Genomic DNA, 19633 nt, shown 5'->3' with positions numbered 1-19633 from the left:
ATATGTGGAATCTTATTATGATTAGTCTATTGAGTTTATCAGAACAACATTCCGGATAAAACCAGGTTTGTATACTGATTTTCGAGTATCCTTACGGAGAGGAAAATATCTGAGAGCCCTGTTTGAGATAGGACAGTATACATTCAACAAAATTGCCACGAAAACATAAACTACGCTCAGCTCCAGAAAAGAGGAGAAATAATAGTTTTTAAAAGGAAGGTGATATGGCAAGTTCCTTCCGCTCTAAAAATATATGACCACCCGACTTTCCTGACAGGATAAATGAAGTACCTTGGGATTATTTAAGACTTGAGTTAAGCTGGAAAGCTCATTGCAAAGAAAAAGCTCGTAAACCCACAGCTTCCTTAATCCAGTGCCAATGAATGGGGGAAAGAACTGGAGCCAAGGCCCAAATAAAACTATGTAATTATTTAAGACTCTAGTTAGACCAATTGATGTCATTGGAACAATGCATGTGTCAATTCGACTCAGATTAAAAGCCGCATTCCCCCCTAAATGTGCCTAATGATAGCTTCAGCATAGCATGTAACGACGGCGGTATGCATGGAACTAATACTAGGATTTCAACCTACGAAATACTTTCAATAGGAAGAAGCAGTAAAAGGTGCTGTCAGGGTGTCATCATTTGGGTAGACTTGTTAAGGCGTTCCAGGCTTAAATATTTGAAATAGAACGGGCAGCTAGAACACTGACACAAAAGGACTGTACACGTAGAAATATAGGCATTCTAAAAGGCAATCAAACATACTAAACAACCAAAGAACTGCAAACTAATCTGGGGTGGATCCCAGGACAATCTGGGGTGGATCGAAGGTATGAGATGGAAGACGAAGCAGCCAAGCTTGGGACATCCTTGAGAGAATATGAGCCAGCACCTTTTATCCCTATTTCTTATGCTTCAGAAAAGCGACAGTGGAGGGATGGAGCACTGGAAGAATGGGACAAAACTGGCATAACAAGGTGGAATAAAATGAGACAAAAGATAATCTCTTTAAGTTTAATCCCACGCTGAATAAATAGCTACTACGACTGAGAAGTGCAGAGATAAGAATGGGAACTGAAGCCATAACAGGGACTGGAAACTTGGGGAAGCACCTTGCCCCATTAAGAGGGCTAATACCCCTTCATGCCAAAAGTGCAAAATTACCATAAAAACGAAGAGGCATCTTGTTGAAGACTGTCCAGCTAGGAGTAGACACCGGCTTAAGTTTTTTCATCTTTTGAATGTCAAGCTGGAAGACATTAAGGTAAAAGAAAGGGTCTGGGAGTTGACTAAGTATATGCCAAGCCGAGGGAATAAAATTCATTTTCGGTTCCCCCAGCCAATGATCAGTTGTTTTTTTTCTTTTGTTTTACGGTGCAGAGGCAATAGACCTCGAAGGCCTGAGCTTCGAATCGAAGGTCTTTTTGGGTCCACTCCACAACAAATTACAAATTATGTTAAACCACCAGCAAGAGGATTATCTGTACTGACGTTAACTTGTGCAAACTATCTTTTGAAACATAGTTGTTTAATTCTATATTCAACAATTAGTATTTGTTTCAATTTATTATTTAATTACTTGCATAAGCAATATACTTAAAGTTGATCTATTTAATAATATAATAGTCCATGAAGCAAACGCAACCTAATCAGCCCTATTCAACGTGTTCCTCTGAAGCCTTCAAATTGTCTACACCATTGAAGTTCAAGTATATTTCAATACACAGTAAAAATACAAATTACATAGCAAGAAAGATTACAGAAAATACAAAGGCACATTTACAGCAAGAACTCGTTCACCAAAGGAAAGACCAAATTTACAACCAACACCAAGAATAAAGATATATCGTGCAAAATAAGTACTGTTAATAATAATGTTAAAGCTCATATTAAATAATTAGATACATACATGGTCAAATCAATGCATGTTTATAATATGTATTACTTTATTTAAAAAAGTAAAGCAAAAAAAGGAAATAAAAACAGGTCAACAGAGTTAACGCAACACAATTAATAGTTTTGCAGGCTTAGTCAATCCACGTCAGTAAGCAAGGTACTCAGATACCATTATTCTCAGCAAACAGATTTAAAGCATACTCGTATAGTCATTTTTGTATTTGGGAGAAGGGGGTATCAGCAAATTTTTCTGGAGGGAGCAGCTCTGATGAACAAAAAATGTATTTTTCGGTCGTTATTTTAATAATTTTTCTTTGTCTTCCGGACCAATCTAGGGAAATTCCTCAACCTGTGTTTGAGCACGTTCTTGGCAAATGTGTCCAAATTGTATTTTTGTACCTCATTTTCTAGACTTTACAGGGGGTCTTTCGGACTCTTTTGGGGTTTTAGACTACCATTATCCTTAGGGATCCTTTAAACAGTTCTTGGGAGGGTCTCCCCTCGTTTCCCTTGTATACAGGTATTTTCCAAGGAATTGAAAACAGGCACAGAAAATTCAATGTTTGGTACTTTATTTATACTTATGTACTACCTACTTTCAAAAAACTTAATGTATTTGCGAAACTTTTAGGCGCTGAAAAACATAAAAAGGGCAGAAAATGGAAGAAGAAGAGTATGAGTAACTTATAAAGAGTAGAAACTGGCGCTAGTTCCGAAAAATGCTCCAGTACCGTCTAGCGTTTAGCTTTTTTTTTCAAACTTCACAAATATACTTTTTAAATATGCAACTAAGATCAGACATTTAGTACTACACTGATTTTTATAATTACACTGATTATGCTAATTTTGCCTTAGTATTACGCCAAAAGACGCCAAGAAACGAAAAATTTTAGCCGGCATTTGTGACTTTTTACGACATTAACGCCAGCTTTCACTCTTACAAGCAGCCCATACTCTTCAGTACCCAATTTGATTTCTGTTCGCATACAACGGTTTACTACAGAAAATTGGCAAATTTCATCTTGTTAGAATTAGTTGTATTTAAACTAATCATGCAGTTGCGACCATTGTAAGTTCTATCTAACCAATATCCTATTTTACCTAGTGTGAAACAAGTATTTTTGGGCGAGGGGGGGGGGGAGTTAGATACTGAAGAAAAAGGTTGGGTTAAGATACTTCAACAGTAATTTATGGGAGAGAGAGAAAAGTAAATTCGTCATAAAGCAATACGGTTCGTTGTAGTTATAGTTGCATATACCTATACAATTATAGTTACAGTAGTAACAGCGAACCATGCTCTATAGTAATCGAAATTTTAAAACACTATTACTAAGAAATTGTCCAGTGATAAACATTTCTCAATACATGTTAATTCAAAAACAAATATCATTTATTCAGATTACACCCAAAAATAAGGAAACAAAATTTGAGAATTCTGAAAGAGCCTGTTCGAACATGACGTCATATCAAAATAAAAGCACACGATTATAATCAACACCGACAGAAAACCTAATTTGAGGATTTAAAGCCCCCCGTCTTGCAAAACGAGTAAATCGATTTTTGCAGCTTTAGTAGTGATGTCTCCTCTTTTTTCGAGAGGGCTAACAGGCTACTAAAAAACGGAAGAAGGCTGGTTAATAGCTCATTCAAAATCTAGTGTTCATATCTACGGGGTTATCTGTCTCAACAGCCACAATCTAGTTTGGCCAATTTCAGTTTCTCTTGTCTTTTTTCTCTAAAAATTTATGAAGTGAAACTGAAGTTTCATACTTTCAGCAGAAGTAAAAGGTAGGAAGACCATCGAGGAACTCCATACTTCTTTGCGATTTGTTTGGTTTAACCAATATTCTAGAGACGGATTCACTGATTTTGGAGTGAGTTTATACTTGTTAAAACAGATTTTGTTTCATATGTTTTGTGATTGGGTGAGTGACGGTATGTGTCGGGAATTGTGCTTAGTTTTATATTATGAGTGTGGGAATCATTAAAGTTCCCTTTAACCATGTTAATTTTACAATTGTTGATTAATTGCTTAGTAAGGTTTGGGGGAGGGGTGTGTAGTGAGAGATATTTTTCCGAGGAAGTGTAAAAATTGTGGTTTTGTGTTTTCTGGGTCGTCCCGAACACGCTAATTTGCGTCGGGACTTACTGTGAATGTAAAGTGGTAATGTTTATTTTTGTCTCGTTAGTAGTATATGGAGATTTAACTGTTGTGTTTTTTGTGCCACATTTATTAATAATAACAATAAAAAAAAAGTAACCCCAGGTAATGAAAGAAACAGGGTACTCAGCATTGACTTCATATGTATGATTAAAAGCAAAAGAAATTAACAAAATATTACTGACAATTAATATAAAAGTAAGAAATTAATAATAAGAAAAGCCAAAAAAAAAGATCTGGGTTTGAAAGTTTAAGATAGGGGGATCCTTGGTTACAAATTTTTACTAACTTCGGTCCGTTTATAAATTCCCCGACTTCGTGGTAAGATCATAGTTTGATTAGATTCTGCAAGGAATATTTTTCGGTGCATGGATGCTATTTCTAATATTCATACAGATAGCCTTTTAAATCCGAAGAAAAAATCTAAATTAGTGGTACAGAGACATAGGTTTAAACGATTTATTCGATTTTAAATGGAATGGATTTTGGTAGACAAGTTCAATAGGTAGAGAGTTTCTATTAAAGCTTTAACAGATTGGTCAATTTTAAATACTCAACATGTTCCTTGGTAAGATTATATTTGATTAAAATATGCTAGGAATATCTTTTACTGAATTAAATGCTATTCTCCATACCCTCAAAAACAGTATTAATATATGAAAAAGAATCGAAATTATTGGCAAAGAAATGTGTGTTTAAACAAATTTTGCTTGGAATGGTGGTAAATTTCATAAGCCGCTACGGAAAAAACATGGTAGCCAAATGAATGCATGAATGCAAACAAACTAAAAACCTAAAGGCATGAGCCGATTTTTGACGAAGCAGAAGAAAAAGTTTTGAGCCAAAATATTCTTTTCTTCCCCTGATCCCTACCTATACAGTCATCCTATTTTGTATAGTTCTTTGCCTTAGACTACATAAATCCCCTGCAAATGTTAGTGTATTGACCATTTGGGCACATGGTTTGTCACTGAGGAGCTTATATTGATACACAATTGCCGTTTAATATTTTGTTTGTTTTTGGGCGATATTTAATCATTAGATGGATAATTTTTACTATATATATTTTAAAATATTCGAATATCTTTTTATGTAATATTAGGTTTTTCACTTGTATTTTGTAATAAATTTTTGTGTTTTTATTTTATAACTTTCATCAGCCATTTGATAGATTTAATTTATTAAATATTTACTGATATTTTTTCGCTTGATATTTACGATTACTAACCACTACCCAATCCGCGTTTGACAATTCTGTTTATATTCTATTGGTTTCTGGCCACTTTCTCATGATACTGGACCGTTATTTTCGCACCAAACAAGAAAGCCGTATCCTGTTCCTTTTTGGTATTTCCCTTCCAAAATAAAAAATTTTCAGAACTGCTTTTTCAGTTCTTGGCGAGGCCGTACCCAGAGAGCGGGGGGGGGGGGGTTGAGCCCCCCCCCCCCCGAAACGTTTTTCTGACTCGTAAAAACGTAACAAAGATCGATATAAACAAATTTTGTATGCGTTTTTGAGTTTTTTTTTGTAAAAGCCCGCCCGGAATTTTTTTTTTTAGTAAATCCCCCTCCGAAAAAAAAATCCTGGGTACGGCCTTGAATCTTGGCAAACAGATTTTGATACTCTAGTTTAGCAGTGCCGTGCCGATTAATTTGCAGAAAAAAGCATCAGTACTGGCTAAATAAATTTAATTATTAAATTATGCAAACTAAAATTAACTTTATTTACAAAACCCTAAAAATTATTGTTTCTTGAAAAAAATTTAATGACTATTTACCATAAATTATAATATTCTTCCAAAAGTTTAGCAGTTTATGATGAATATGATAAAAAAGGGAGGCTAATCTAGACTAGATAGTAAATAGGGCACGTCTCACCTACAGTCAACTACTCCCTACTAGTCACTGTTTTTATGTATTTTAGTTTTGTCTAGCTTAGCCTCCTCTAGATTACTAGAGCCTCATAGCCTCCTAGATTACTCTCCCAAACGAAGACGTGCCTTTCTGATTAATCGTAAAAAGGGAAAGACGTGTCGTTCTTCGGATAAATAAATCTTAGCATCCTGAATGTTACAGACTACACTGGATACTAGTAAGAACTTGGCAATAGTCCAAGATTTCCCAACAAAAAATCTGACGGTTCGACAATAAAAATCTCAAGATATTAGATAATAAAGACGCGTGTTTAACATAATTTTTTAAGGTAAGATATAAGGTATGTACTTTTCCCAGGATCTGAAGCTCAGAACTGAATCCTAAAATCTTCCCAAGGGTAAAAATCACCCCACAGACTTCGTCGCTTTAAACAAAAGCCATTAAGAAAGATGACATAGCACAGTTGCTTTTGTCTCACAGCTGATAAGTGAAATAACACAGATCTTTCTCTTAACCAGCTAACAAACTATCTTTTCCAACTAACAAAACAAACTATTAATTAGTGTTTAATTAATTACATAAATGTTTATTTATTAGTTTAATTGACTAATGAAATAAATTGATTCCACTTTGATTCCAGCACCGACTTAGTGATGAATACACCAAGTAATTTGGGCAAAAACCGATTATAAGAAAGAAAAGTAAGAAGTAAACTAAGTAAAGTGAAATAAAGTAAGTAAGAAGAAAAGTAAGAAAAGACAGGGTACACCACAGGGCGTTATTCACGAGCTGTATAACGCTATATATAGTTAATCAAAGAAAATAGGAAATTGATAACCAGTGTAGTCTTTGGAATAGCAATGAAAAACTACTAGTATCACGAAACTAAAGCACGAGCCACCCAGTGCCTTCCACCTATCACCGTGGTGCTGCTAAAGTGTATTTTAGCACCACCTAGCTAGGTGGTGCTAGGGCTAAAATACATTTTTAGGTCTAAATTTTTGAACGTCTTCTGAGAGGCCCTCCAATTTTTGAGTGCGCTGTAAAACTGACTTGAAAATACATCGGCGATATTTACGATAATGGTGCATGTTTTACTGTTTCCCCTCCGAATTTTTTTTTATGCTAAAATAAAATATTTTCAAAATCCACCTGGCACCACGTCACGACTACAGAAGAGCTAGAAAATTCTAAAGCCTGCTTCATTTCATTGTATTGAAATTTATATTTCCGTTAAAGTTATAACCTGACTTGAACTCAACCAAAAATTGTCTGAAACTAAACAGCAATTTTTAGGAGGGCTTCAAATCAAGTTTTTTAATTAACAAGAATTAACAAGTATTTTTGCGATTTTTTTTATTTGGGTTAATGGAAAACAAAAGTACAAAAGGAATCCACAAAATAAACATAATCCAGGTTTTTATTTGGTCTTTTAATCAACTAGATTTTTAATTTTTTTTTATAAGAGACAAACTTGAATTTCCTCTCTTATTAGTTTTGCTTTTTGTAACTCTCTTTTCTTCTTTTACTCTCTTCTTGTTTTTTTTAATCTATTTTTTTTTTTTTGCCAAAACAATTATCAGTTTCACATACTCTTATTTTTGATTTTTTTTTTTTTTTTTTTTTTACACTCTGTTTTTTTTTTGGTCTGAATCTCTTAACTCTCGTTTTTGTTTTTTTCACCACGCCCTCATATCAGTTTCACTAACTTTCATTTTTTTTTATGTTTGGTTATTGCCAATATATTTTTTTTGGCTTTTTGACTCTTTTTACTTTCTTTTGCTCTTTTTTGGTTTTTCGGTCAGTCCCTCTTTTCAGTTTCAAAGACTCATTTTTGGTTTTTTAACTCTTTTTTTGCTCTCTTTTTTTGGTATTTTGTCAGACCTTCTTATTAGTTTCACAGACACTCATTTATAATTTTAGTTTTTTTGTGGTATTTTTACTCTCTTTTTTGTTTACCTTACTCTTTTTCATTTTCTTTTTGGTCAGACCCTCTTATTTGTTTCAGACACTCTCGTTTTTGACTATTTTTTGTTTTATTTTTTGATTTTTTGGTCAGATCAGTTTCACAAACTCTCTTTTTTTTACTCTTTTTTGGCTCTCTTTTCTTGATTTTTCGGTCAAACTCTCTTGTCAGTTTTACAAACTATCATTTCTAATTTTTATTATCTTTAATTTTCTTTTTTGGTAAGGAAACAAAGAAACCCCCCCCCCCCTAAAATCAAAAAAAAATAATACATCAAATAGAACAACAAAGGGATCAGATTGATCAATTTCAGCTTCATAAAACTTCAACTTCAACAGACCAATCAACTTCATAAAGAATATATATTTGACACGCAAAACCGAATTTTTATGCCACACATCTTCAAAGAGGACCAAAGGACCGGAATTAAAAACTTGTTTCAATGGGTTCAGCGGAAGGAAAAAAAAAAATTATATATACTTTTATTCAAATTTCTAATGAATAATGACTGGTAGCTCGTGTGTATATCCCCCCACCCACCAAAAAAAAAATAGACGGCCTGACGCAGTCCTTGAGTACAACTCAGAATTTAAGACGTCTTTTTTTCTAATTTATTTACAGCATGCACTAACTTGAAGAAATACGACGTGTGGCAGAAAAGTAACGAGACTGACAATACTGCAAGCGATCTGGAAACCCTGAGTAATTGTCCTTGAGAGATTACATTTATCACAGCCCTCCAATAGCTCAATTCTCGTTTCGACTCCGTCCGTTAACTATGTGATTGATACTGTGATTAGTGAAGTTGCATTTTTGTTGTACGTCACGCAAAATGGAACATCGGAATTTAGAGCAACGTTGTGCCATTAAATTGTGTGTAAAGCTTGGAGAATCAGCAAGAGTGACGTTTGACAAAGTTATAATGGACCTACGGGAGCATTCTTTATGTCGAGCTCAAGTTTTTCACCGGCACAATGCATTTGTGGAAGGCAGAGAAAATGTTGAAGGTGAACAACGTTTGGGCAGGCCTTCAACTTCAAAACTGATGAAAACATGGAACGTGTGAAAACAGTTGTGAGATTGGACTGTCGTTTAACATTTAACGAATGTGAGTAAATAATTAAATTTGAACATATTTATGACTCGTCAAATTTTTAGGTGAACACTAGCAATGCGAAGTCTGTGCCAAATGGTGCCGAGAGAAGCAAAAAACAAGGACATGCAAAAAACAAACAGTGTTTTGGTCTTCTGGACAGAATCGCTAATCGGCAAGATTTCTTTAGTCTTGTGATCAGGTGATGAAACAGATTTTTGCTCAAATGATTTGCTCAAATGAGCGAGTCAGACATCAAATTAATGCTGATTTGCCTTTTTATAGAAAGGGAATTGTCCAAAAAGAATTCGTTCCGCCAGGACTAACTACTAGCCAATTTATTCTTATAAAGCCATCAGAAACCTTGACGTCTGACCCAAGGAGTATGGGTAACTTATACGAGTAGGAACTGGCGCTAGCGTCAACAAAAAACCATCAACGCTATCTAGCGTTTAGTGACACTTGGCCAAACACTAGATGGCACTTTTTTGTCGACACTAGCGCAACTTCCCACTCTTACAATTTACCCATACACTTTGGTCTGATGTTGAAAAAGTGTAAAAAAAGGGTTATTCTCGTGAGACCAGAAATTGCAGACAAATGGTTGTTCAATCGTCATGACAACGCGCCATGTCACACTGCCCTTTCCAAAACATAATTTTTTTACCTCAAAAGACATTCCTGAAGTTCCCATCCCTTTTATTCCCCCAAATCAGTCCCTGTGACTTCTTCATTTTTACTATACTGAAAAATGTCCTCAACAGCCGTAATTTCGGGTCTTTAGAAATCATCCAGATGAAGATTGAAGATTGAACAGATGAAGATTTCCTGCGCTGTTGCGAACAACGTCTACATCAGTGTATACTGATGGAGTGTATCAGTGTATACAGTTGAAGATTTCCTGCGCTGTTGCGAACAACGTCTCCATCAGTGTATCAGCCCAAGAGAACTACTTTGAAGGGGATAATATTGGCGTTTGACAATTATCAAAGCTTTGTTAAGTAAAAGATCAGTCTCATTACTTTTCAGCGACACCTCGTAGTCTAAAGATCGTCTTTTCAGACATGCCGGTCGTTAGTAATTAGCTCAAATTTGAGTTATAACTTTTGGACTAATAGCATAAATGAAACTTAAGCCCTGGGACGAGGATTATTATCATACTATTTATTAGTGAATAAAAACGCATTATATTTTGAATTCTTTTTTATTCAAAAGATTACCAGCAACCGCTAGTGTCTAAGCACTATTAAAATGAATCGAGATTCACTCCGAAATGAATTTGAGAGCCAAAAGCCCCACGAAAAGCCTCGCTATTGATAAAGGTAACCTAATATCGTATGGTGCGAAGTTTTACTCGTTATACCTTTTAACGCTTTCTTATTTAAAAATTGTCATGTATAAAGATCGTGAAATCCCTTCGAATTTGAGAATCGCGATAGTCCTCTTACGCTTTCATTAGAAGAATTTCATTTTATGGTACGTTATAGTTAAAATATAATAATTGTAACTATTAGTTACAATTATTATGATTACAATGATTACGAACAAATCATTTTTACATTAGAATAGGCTTTAAACAAAGCAGTTGCCAAAAAAAAAAAAAAAGAGGGACAATCTGCATGTCATTCCTGGTTGCGTATTCATGCTATTTGCAGTGATCGGATCAATGATATTTGGAAGTTATTAAAATTTGAGTTATTTTTTTTCTTTATAAGTTGTGTTTAATTTAGCTTTATTCATTTTTTTTTCCGTTGACAGAGGCTCCCAGATGTGGAGCCGAAATATCTGGAATTTTATTATTTAAACTTTTATTTTGTTCCACTGCTTTGTTTGAATATTATACCAGTTTTCTCTCCATACTTTCATTTATTAAATTCTGTGAATGGTAGGGCAATGTGATCTAAGAAATTATTTAGGATAATCTTAGACGTCAAAGCGCTAACAAGTTAAAGAAAAAAAAAGTAACTTTATGTCTACAATTTGTTTCCAAAATAGATACGTACATTTCCTTACAAGCATCAAACTAGAGAGAGGAATTTCTACCAAAGAAAACAATTTTGTTGAAAATAACATAATTAGGTACTTTTATGCAAGGCCTTACCCAAGATTTTTTTCGGAGGGGTTTTACTAAAAACAAAAAAAAATTATGGGGGGGGGGGGGTTACGCAAAAAAAAACTAAAAAAAGGCATACCAAATTTGTTTATATCCGTTTTTGTTACGTTTTTACGAGTCAGACAAACATTTAGGTGGGGGTTCAAACCGGGTTACCCCCCCACCCCCCTGGATACGGCCCTGCTTGTATGATATAGCCCCTACCTAATATTTTTCTAATATGTTTCTCTGAAGCTCAATTCCAATGAAATATATCTAAGTATGATAAAAATATAATACTTTACAAACATATTTGGGCTATATATTTGCACATTAGGGGGGGGTAAGTATAGCGGGTCTGCATACTTAACATGTTAGGTACAATTATTCTGAATATTATGAAGCAAGAATTGTTTTTTAACTTCACACTGTCGAGATACTTTATGCCCCCCCCCCACCCTAAGTTGCAAATATATAGCCCTAATTATATATTTTCCATATATTATGCCAGTTTTCTTTTTTTGTTTCACCAAATGCTGAAAGAAACTAACGAAAAAAAATCGGTTCTATAATGCGTCAATGAATGAACAACTTGAATTGTAGGGGCTATACCATACAAGTACCGGAATTTCTACCGAAAAAAAAATCTGTTGAAAATAACATAATTGTCATGGTATTTTCTTATTAAAGAGAAAGCAACGGGGATTTCCTTTTGCGAAGTAAACGTTACTGCACCGGGTTCGAACCACCCCCTCGAGATTTAGTCCCAACTCGTAAAGACGTAACAAAGATGCATACAGACAAATTTTGATGCCTTTTTTAAAGTTTCTTTGTATACCCCCTCCCCCCCCCCCAAAAAAAAAAAAAAATCATGGATACGCTCTTGTGTAGCTAATACTAGTTCCGTCACAATGAAGGTTGCTTAACAAAAGAGGTGATTCTTACATTAGAATTGTTATATTCTTAACTTAAACTATGCAGCTGCTATAAACAATTTAAACTAAAAAAGGAAACAGAGTTAAAATTATCTAAACCCCTATAAATAACTGCTGGTCAACGAATTCACTAAAAGCCTCATTACAAGTTTGTTTTGTGTCTTTTCAGGTAGGCACCGCTTTAAAGGTATTTCACAAATAAATATTCGTGGAACATTTTTCGTCGCACAAGAATACAGAACTAAACAAAAAAGAATGGAAAATATGAGCACTAGAACTAGAAATATGTTCTAGGACTAGAACTAGTTCTTGAACTAGAACTAGTTCTAGTAATATGGCAGCAAATTATGTTAATAAAAGAAAACAAAACTATTGATTAGTTTACTTGCTGCAGAGACTAATGAACCAACAAAGAGCTAATTACAGAAGTAATATTTACATTAACTTCATTAACAAGTTACCAACTATTCCCATAAGTTAATAGACCCTGGGTTCAGGGCCGTATACAGAATTTTGTTCGGGGGGGGGGTGTATTTTTTTAGGGGGAGGGAGTTTACACAAATAAAACTTTAAAAACACATAATTTTTTTTTTCATTTTGTTACGTTTCTACGAGCCGGATAAACATTTGAGGGGAGGGGGTGAAAACCCTCCCCCCTGGACGCGGCCTTGGACTAGTTTCACCAATGCATATAAAATACAGAATCATACTTGGTTTGGTCGTCGATTTGCGGGTTTAGGCGCATATCCAATAGTTCCTACCATACGCATACTCTCAAGTATGTCATCTGGTATAGGAGGTGTGGGTCGATATCTCGGTTTAATCAACTCAGCCGGCCAATCTGACAACCTCTTTGTAGGAGTTACTGGCATAGGAATTGAGGACAAAGCAGCTGACAAATCGTCAACTGCTATTGGTTCAATAGGAATAATTGGGTCAGCAAATTCTGTTGGCCGAGAAAAACTGTTGACAACACTGTCTGGAGAGATAGAGAACCGATGCACATAGCCTGTGGAGTCTCCAACGGCGATACACTGACACGAGGAAGAAATATCTAGTGAGATGCCAATAGCTCCGTTGGCTGTTAGCTGGAATGCAATAGAGCAATTAAAAGGATTCCTCTCTTAAAGTACTAAGGACATTAAAATAAAATATACTTGTCCCCAGGACCCGTCTTAAATCTATTCATACCTAAAAACCGCGATTTTCTCAGATTTTGGCTGTTTCAAAATTAAGAAGTCTTTAGCGAAGTACCACATTTTGGTCAGCGTTGCCACGTTAAACAGTGGGAATAAATAAGCACAATTAACTAGTTAAATTTGACAATGCTTTTTGTCCATAGATATTCAAACATTTTGTTGATTCCCAAAGACATCTAAACCTTAAATGGAAAGCAACGCCTTCTTAAGTTATATGGTGCCTTAAGCTACATTAAGGTGTATGGTTTTAAATTATCTTTCGGTTATTTCCACCAGGCTTTCTTTTTTTAAATACGGCGCCCGCTACAACCAAAAACGGCAAAACTGCTTATGGAGGTTTTTTTTCATATTAAAAAGAAGTTCCCAATTTTTTCCTTTTTAAAGATAGATATAGTGGTGTAAGTTTCCGTATCACCAATTTAAACAATTGCGTTTTGTTGTCATTCCTACTTTAACGACAATATTCACAAACAAAATAACATAACATACAAAATAATATAAGCGTGGGTGAAGAAAGGTTCAACTTTGTACAACAAATGAACCCGAAAAGCCTTCTTAGGCTAGAAACCACGCTTCTAGAACTTTTTTTTTTAAATTTCTCTACCGTGGATCTCAAGAAACTTCTTAGGGATTTTCCATTCGCATTTCGTGTCTAAATGTTTATGGAGATCTGTATGTTATAATAATTTAAGTCAAATAAAGAATATTAATGAAATTAAAAATAATAGTAAAACAATAAATAACATTATAATTAAAAGGATATTTCATTTATGAAATAATTTTAGGTTTTTTCGGTTTGAAAATAGCAATTTTCAGCCAAAATTGTCAATATATTCAGAAAAAAATGTGTATACATTACTATGAAAGACTGAAATTGGAGAATGTCAACATTCACCAGGAAATGTTCGAAATAATTTTTTCTCCTTGGATTTAGTCAGCTTTGCCAATCAGCTTTTTTCAGTTTTATGCAAGGTTGGGTTGGGTATTTAAACCATTTCTGAAATTTATAACCTAAATGAACTCAATTTAACCCAACCTAACCTAACTTTTACTATCAAACATGCAAAGACTGACTGGCAAAACTTATTGAATCCAAGCAGAGAAAAAGGAATTTCAGAGATTCACCGGTGAATGTCGACATTTACCAGATTTCGGTCTTTCACCATAACATATACATGTGCGTGAGATTTACAGAAAACCTCATTGTCGATTCTCATGATTTTTAGAGTAAATATACAAAACACAGCGAGTGTTTTGTATATATTCAAAACATAAAGTGGATATACATAGATTAACTTATATACAGTCACAAATGAACGGTTTTACCAAGAGTTGGGTACTGCAAGAGCCGAAATTTCAACCAATTTGATAGAAATGAGAAATAAACTTAGGGAGTCATCCATGAAAATGAATTCTACCGAGGCAGAACTAAAACGTTATATTCTCGTGATTTATAACCTCCCTAAGTCTAATGCGCCCCTGTCGAGTTTGAAAGTTGAGATTATCGATTTTCTTAATTTGTGTCTCCCAAACCTCCAGCTGTGCGCAAGAGATATAAAGGATGTTCTTTTTTTTCTGAGATCAGGGCATGAAATAGTTAAGTGGCTTGATTTGGATATCACAAACATGATTTTAAGATAAGGTTTCGTGCTGAAAAAAAAAACATTAATGGTGTTCCTCCGAACCATACTGCAGTCCAACGCGAGGCTGGAAATAATTTAAAGCTCAGGCGGTCCGAAGCCATAGGAAAAGGGCAAAATGCTCGTCTCAAAGACGATAGGCTCATTGTCAAAGGTTAAACATTTGTCTATGATCGTTACTGTAAAAAGATAAAATAAATAAACAGAAGCCGCCCAACTATTAACTCTAATAGTAGTGGTGCAAGTGCCACACGGACGAGAGTATTAACATCCAGAACCAGGTGAAAGAGCAGAACAGTTCATCAGAGAGAATCGACTCTTCAGGAAGTGAAAGCGACACGAACACGGTAGTTGAAATAGACACAAACTAGGCTAAAATAGCTGGGAGAGGCAGGCCTAAAAAAGCAGCAAATTAACCCAGCGGAAAATTATAGTAGCACAGCTAGATATGTTCGGCTAGAAGCTAATATAGCAATCCTGCTTTCATAACTGCTAGTGATTTTAACCAGACAAAGAAAGCCTGGCTAGCTACGAGTCGTTTTCTTAAGAAGATTATGATAATTCCCACACACTCATCAGGCGGTAATCTCGGTCCGATCTTAAGAAACGCGCATGACCTATACCACTCCGGGCATCGCCTGAACCAGCTGTTTGACCCTGTTCCTCAAAAGCAAAAAATTCTGCAAGAGAACCCAAGATTCCACAGCTCACAACTAGACCAATTACTGACTGTGCAATTCCTGGATATGGCCACTGGATCACCAAGTATGCCTTCCCAGAGGATTCAAAGGATGTTTCACTTGAGCAAAGGGTGTACGCTTTCAGTGACAAACTATCCTCCAATTAACTCGAGATATTTCCAACAAAGACTTCAGTGAATACGACAAACAGTGGATAAACCCTACTATTACGGCATTAATCCATGAACGCAGCTTCCTTTACTCGAGATGCAAGGGAAGACAAGAAGTGACCAGAAGAAACGTAGTTTACATGATAAAAATGCAAATCACAAGTAAGGCAGTGAAAAAATTGACTCCCTCCTTAATACTGGACCTAAAAAGTAACATCCCTCAGTCAAAGTGATGTCTAGAAATATTACTAAACCAGTATCAAGATATATGACAATAATGACCATATACTAGGGTCAAATGAGGCAGGGACGGATCTAGAGCAAAATCTTGGGGAAGGCCCAATATGACAACAACACCAATGAACATAATCTAAAAGGGGGGGGGGGGGGTAATGTGACAAAGGTGCCAGTAATTAACCAAATTGACAAATTTACTCTAAAAAAGCAAAGAAAAGCAGGAACAGAGGGCACCAGAAGAAATCTGGGGGGAGGGGGATCCCATCCCCCATGGATCCGCCAGTGAAATGAAATTGATGATTTTCTCACTTCCATTTTTACTACTCTCCCATCCACCAACTCCCAAGAGAAGGCCTCACTTCTTGAAGATAGTCCAAGCGAAGGCACAATAGTGCACAATAGGCATGAACACCCGCAACCGTGCACGGTTCGCTTTGCGCAAACATTCGCAACCATGCTAGATTTTATGTCCGAAAGAAAACAGAATGTATTCGCTATGCACGGAAAAGTCTGTGACTCCGAGTGGAGAGAGAGGAAGAGAGAATAATTTTTTCTTGATTATATAATAAACTTCTTTTATATATATATATATATATATATATATATATATATATATATATATATATATATATATATATATATATATATATATATATATATATATATATATATATATATATATATATATATATATATATATATATATATATATATATATATATATATATATATATATATATATATATATATATATATATATATATATATATATATATATATATATATATATATATATATATATATATATATATATATATATATCAGGGCTGCAACAGGTTTGAGCGGTGAAAAATAGGGACTTAGGCTTCTTAGTAAAAAGAAGGGACCTCTTTAGGGACCATTTTGGAAGCAAAATGAACCCCAAAACTCAGTTTTCAGAAAGCTTTTGAAAGAAAAAGCAGTGACACAATAGCAAATAACATTTGACTAAGAAAAAAAGATAGGAATGATCATTTGTAGGCATCTCTCCATGATCAGAGGCCAAGTGATAATTAAGAAACCGACCACACGAGAATCATCATGTCATGGGAGGAGCTTTTACCTTCTTTTTTTTGAACGCTTTACTTTCGAATATAAAAATCCAATACAAAAATATGATGAAAGAGATAAGGGTACGGTAACTAGAACACACAGCCTATTTTTTTCTATTTTTTTGCACTGCCTTCTACTGGAACAGAGATGTGATCAGTAGGCTAACTGTTTCTTTGATTCTAAGTGCTGCTGGTTCTTAACTCCCATTTATCATAGCCTGCGCTAGCTGTATCTCGACCAAGTCCTTCTTTTCAGTGCCATTTTCGAGCCGGTTATGAGCTTCCTTCAGTAGCTCGTCTGCGGCCTGCTCCTTGGAACCAAACAGTTCTTTTTTTTCTTAGAGAGATTTTTCGAGAGTCTCTATTGTCTGTCTTTTCAAAGAGGTTTTAGCGAGCTGCTGCTCTCACAGCCGTTCTCTTGCCTCCAAATCCTTCCGCTCTTTCTAAGCTTTTTTAAAGGCTTTTTCCTGCTGTAGGTACAAAGCATAGCTCTTTCAAGCGGATTTGATCAGTTTTACTAAGTCTTCAGTGGCAGGAACATTTTGCGCATGTCCTCCAAATCTACCCCACCTATCTATCATAAACAGTTTTGTATTTAAGTTCGCTCATTCATTGAAGCTCTTTCTTCGCTGAGAACTCGCCCGAAAAGGGAGAAACCCCGCTCAATGCAGGCAGACCCGTGTGAAATGGTTAAAGCAATTTTTATGACTTTAGGCAAGTTTAAATATTTAAATCCCTGGATCACGTTGTTCCCCTTGCCGTTGATCCTTCCTGGCTCTGATGGAAGCCCGGATAACTGGACTAGCTTAAACTAGTCAACTAACATGTCTTTTTGCGGTATGATAGGTACCTTCATAGCAACACGTAATAAGTTGTAAGCAGAAACTGGCTTTGTAGCTTCATCGGGATGTAAAGAAGTTAACACCTTCAACAACTGCTTTCTGCTGACTTCATCAAGGGTCATCTTCCAGGAATAGGGTCAATGCGATTCGGTTAAAAAATAAGCACACTTAGTTCACCTGAAGGAAAAGTTTTTGATCACTGTATCTTGGAACATTTTTCCATATAAATCTGCTATTCCATCTGCCGATTTCCCAGAATAGTCAGACACAATCATCTTCAGAGTCCATGTAATTGTTTCATCCGTCACTACGTAAGCATCTAGGTGCATGGGCAGTTTTGCCGGTTCACCTCTCTCCATGGAAGATGCTGCCGAGAGATGAAGCTAATTTGGCGTTAGCTTTATGATAGCATTCTTCTTATGTTCCGCAGTTCTGGCGTTCTGCAGTAAAGTGTAGGAACCGTTATGACAGACAAGCAATATACTGCATATAGAACAGTAGAAAGAGAACAAATCTCCCGGAACGGCTCTTCACCACTCTTTCATTTGGTGTCCCGTCGCACCTTTCTCTTCCAACCAAATCTCCCAGAATTTGCACTTTCTCATGCTAATTCCAAATGAAACTTCAAACCTTAAACTTTAAAAAAAGAAGTTAGTAGAAAAACATACAGGCTATTGCTAGAACTCTATTCAAATAAAAAAAGGGCGCTAGGAAGCAGTCTAATAGTTCAAGAAATGTATGTAAGCTCAAAATCGCGCAAGAAACCTGGTTTTAAGACCACCGTCTTCGTATTTTGTACTTCAAGCCATTCTCTTATTTTTTTTTTCCTCTGTTTGCAACAAAGTGACACCCGCAAAAGTTTTCTAAGTAATTAACAACCAAACCTTGACACCCCCTAGTCTTTTGACTCCAGAGGCAAAGAGGGTCACTCTTTTTCGTGACTAGTCTGTCTACTCTGTCCAGACAATAACGCTGTAGTCTATGTAACAACAAGTTTTGTCGTTCCTAGACAAGCCAAACAGGTTCCAAGAACCTCAATCGAAACAAAAATACTGAAAACCGTATACTCACAGGTATTGGTAGCCTTGAGGATACGGAGCTTCAAACCAAAGCAAGAAAAGGGACTTTAGGGACCTTTTATCAATTTAAGGGACCAATAGGAACCTCTGCTCAATTTCAGGGACTGTAAGGGACTTTGTGGCAGTCCTGATAATATATATATATATATATATATATATATATATATATTATATATATATATATATATATATATATATATATATATATATATATATTCATTAAGATACATTTAAATTAGAAAAACTGACGGTTTTTCCCCACAGACAAAAGAAACCTTGGGAGGATCTACAACACATACAGACGAATAGCTAATAGATCAAAATTATAACACCGTTTATGAATAATGGTACGTACATGCTCCATCATTGCAGCAGAGGCTGGTCCAGCGATAGCATCAAAGACAATTAGTTGTCCCATTGTGGATAACAGGGCTAAACGTGACGAAAATGCTGGCATAAATTTTAAAAGGAATGGCTCCAAAGAGAGTGGTACAGGGCTCATCTTTCTGTTCATGCGTAGATCATACACTGTTAAAAACCTGTCAGGAACCATTGCTCCAGATCTGAAAAATAACCAACTTTTTAAATAAACTCCTCTGCTATGGTAAAACGAAAGCCGTCAAGTTAAATTTAGCTTTAAAGATATTTGAGCTCAATCTTCCTCCCATAAACA

At 35.5% G+C, this 19633-nt stretch overlaps 1 protein-coding gene across 2 annotated transcripts in view; it reads right to left on the bottom strand.

Moving 5' to 3' along the window:
- PAN2 (PAN2-PAN3 deadenylation complex catalytic subunit PAN2) overlaps positions 1-19633 on the bottom strand; it is a 207770-nt gene that overhangs the window by 137378 nt on the left and 50759 nt on the right. For both annotated transcript variants that reach the window (XM_089090455.1, XM_089090454.1), the window contains exons 6-7: positions 19316-19523; positions 12733-13110 (exon numbers count right to left, since the gene is read on the bottom strand). In XM_089090455.1, the coding sequence (XP_088946581.1) occupies positions 12733-13110; positions 19316-19523 (586 nt within the window). The remainder of the gene's footprint in view (positions 1-12732; positions 13111-19315; positions 19524-19633) is intronic.

The sequence above is a fragment of the Artemia sp. Qi Xiang Cuo genome, chromosome 6 (genome assembly GCF_049724085.1).
Source record: "Artemia sp. Qi Xiang Cuo chromosome 6, ASM4972408v1, whole genome shotgun sequence".
Classification (NCBI taxonomy): domain Eukaryota; kingdom Metazoa; phylum Arthropoda; class Branchiopoda; order Anostraca; family Artemiidae; genus Artemia; species Artemia sp. Qi Xiang Cuo.
This window is presented reverse-complemented; position numbering and strand designations above follow the sequence as displayed.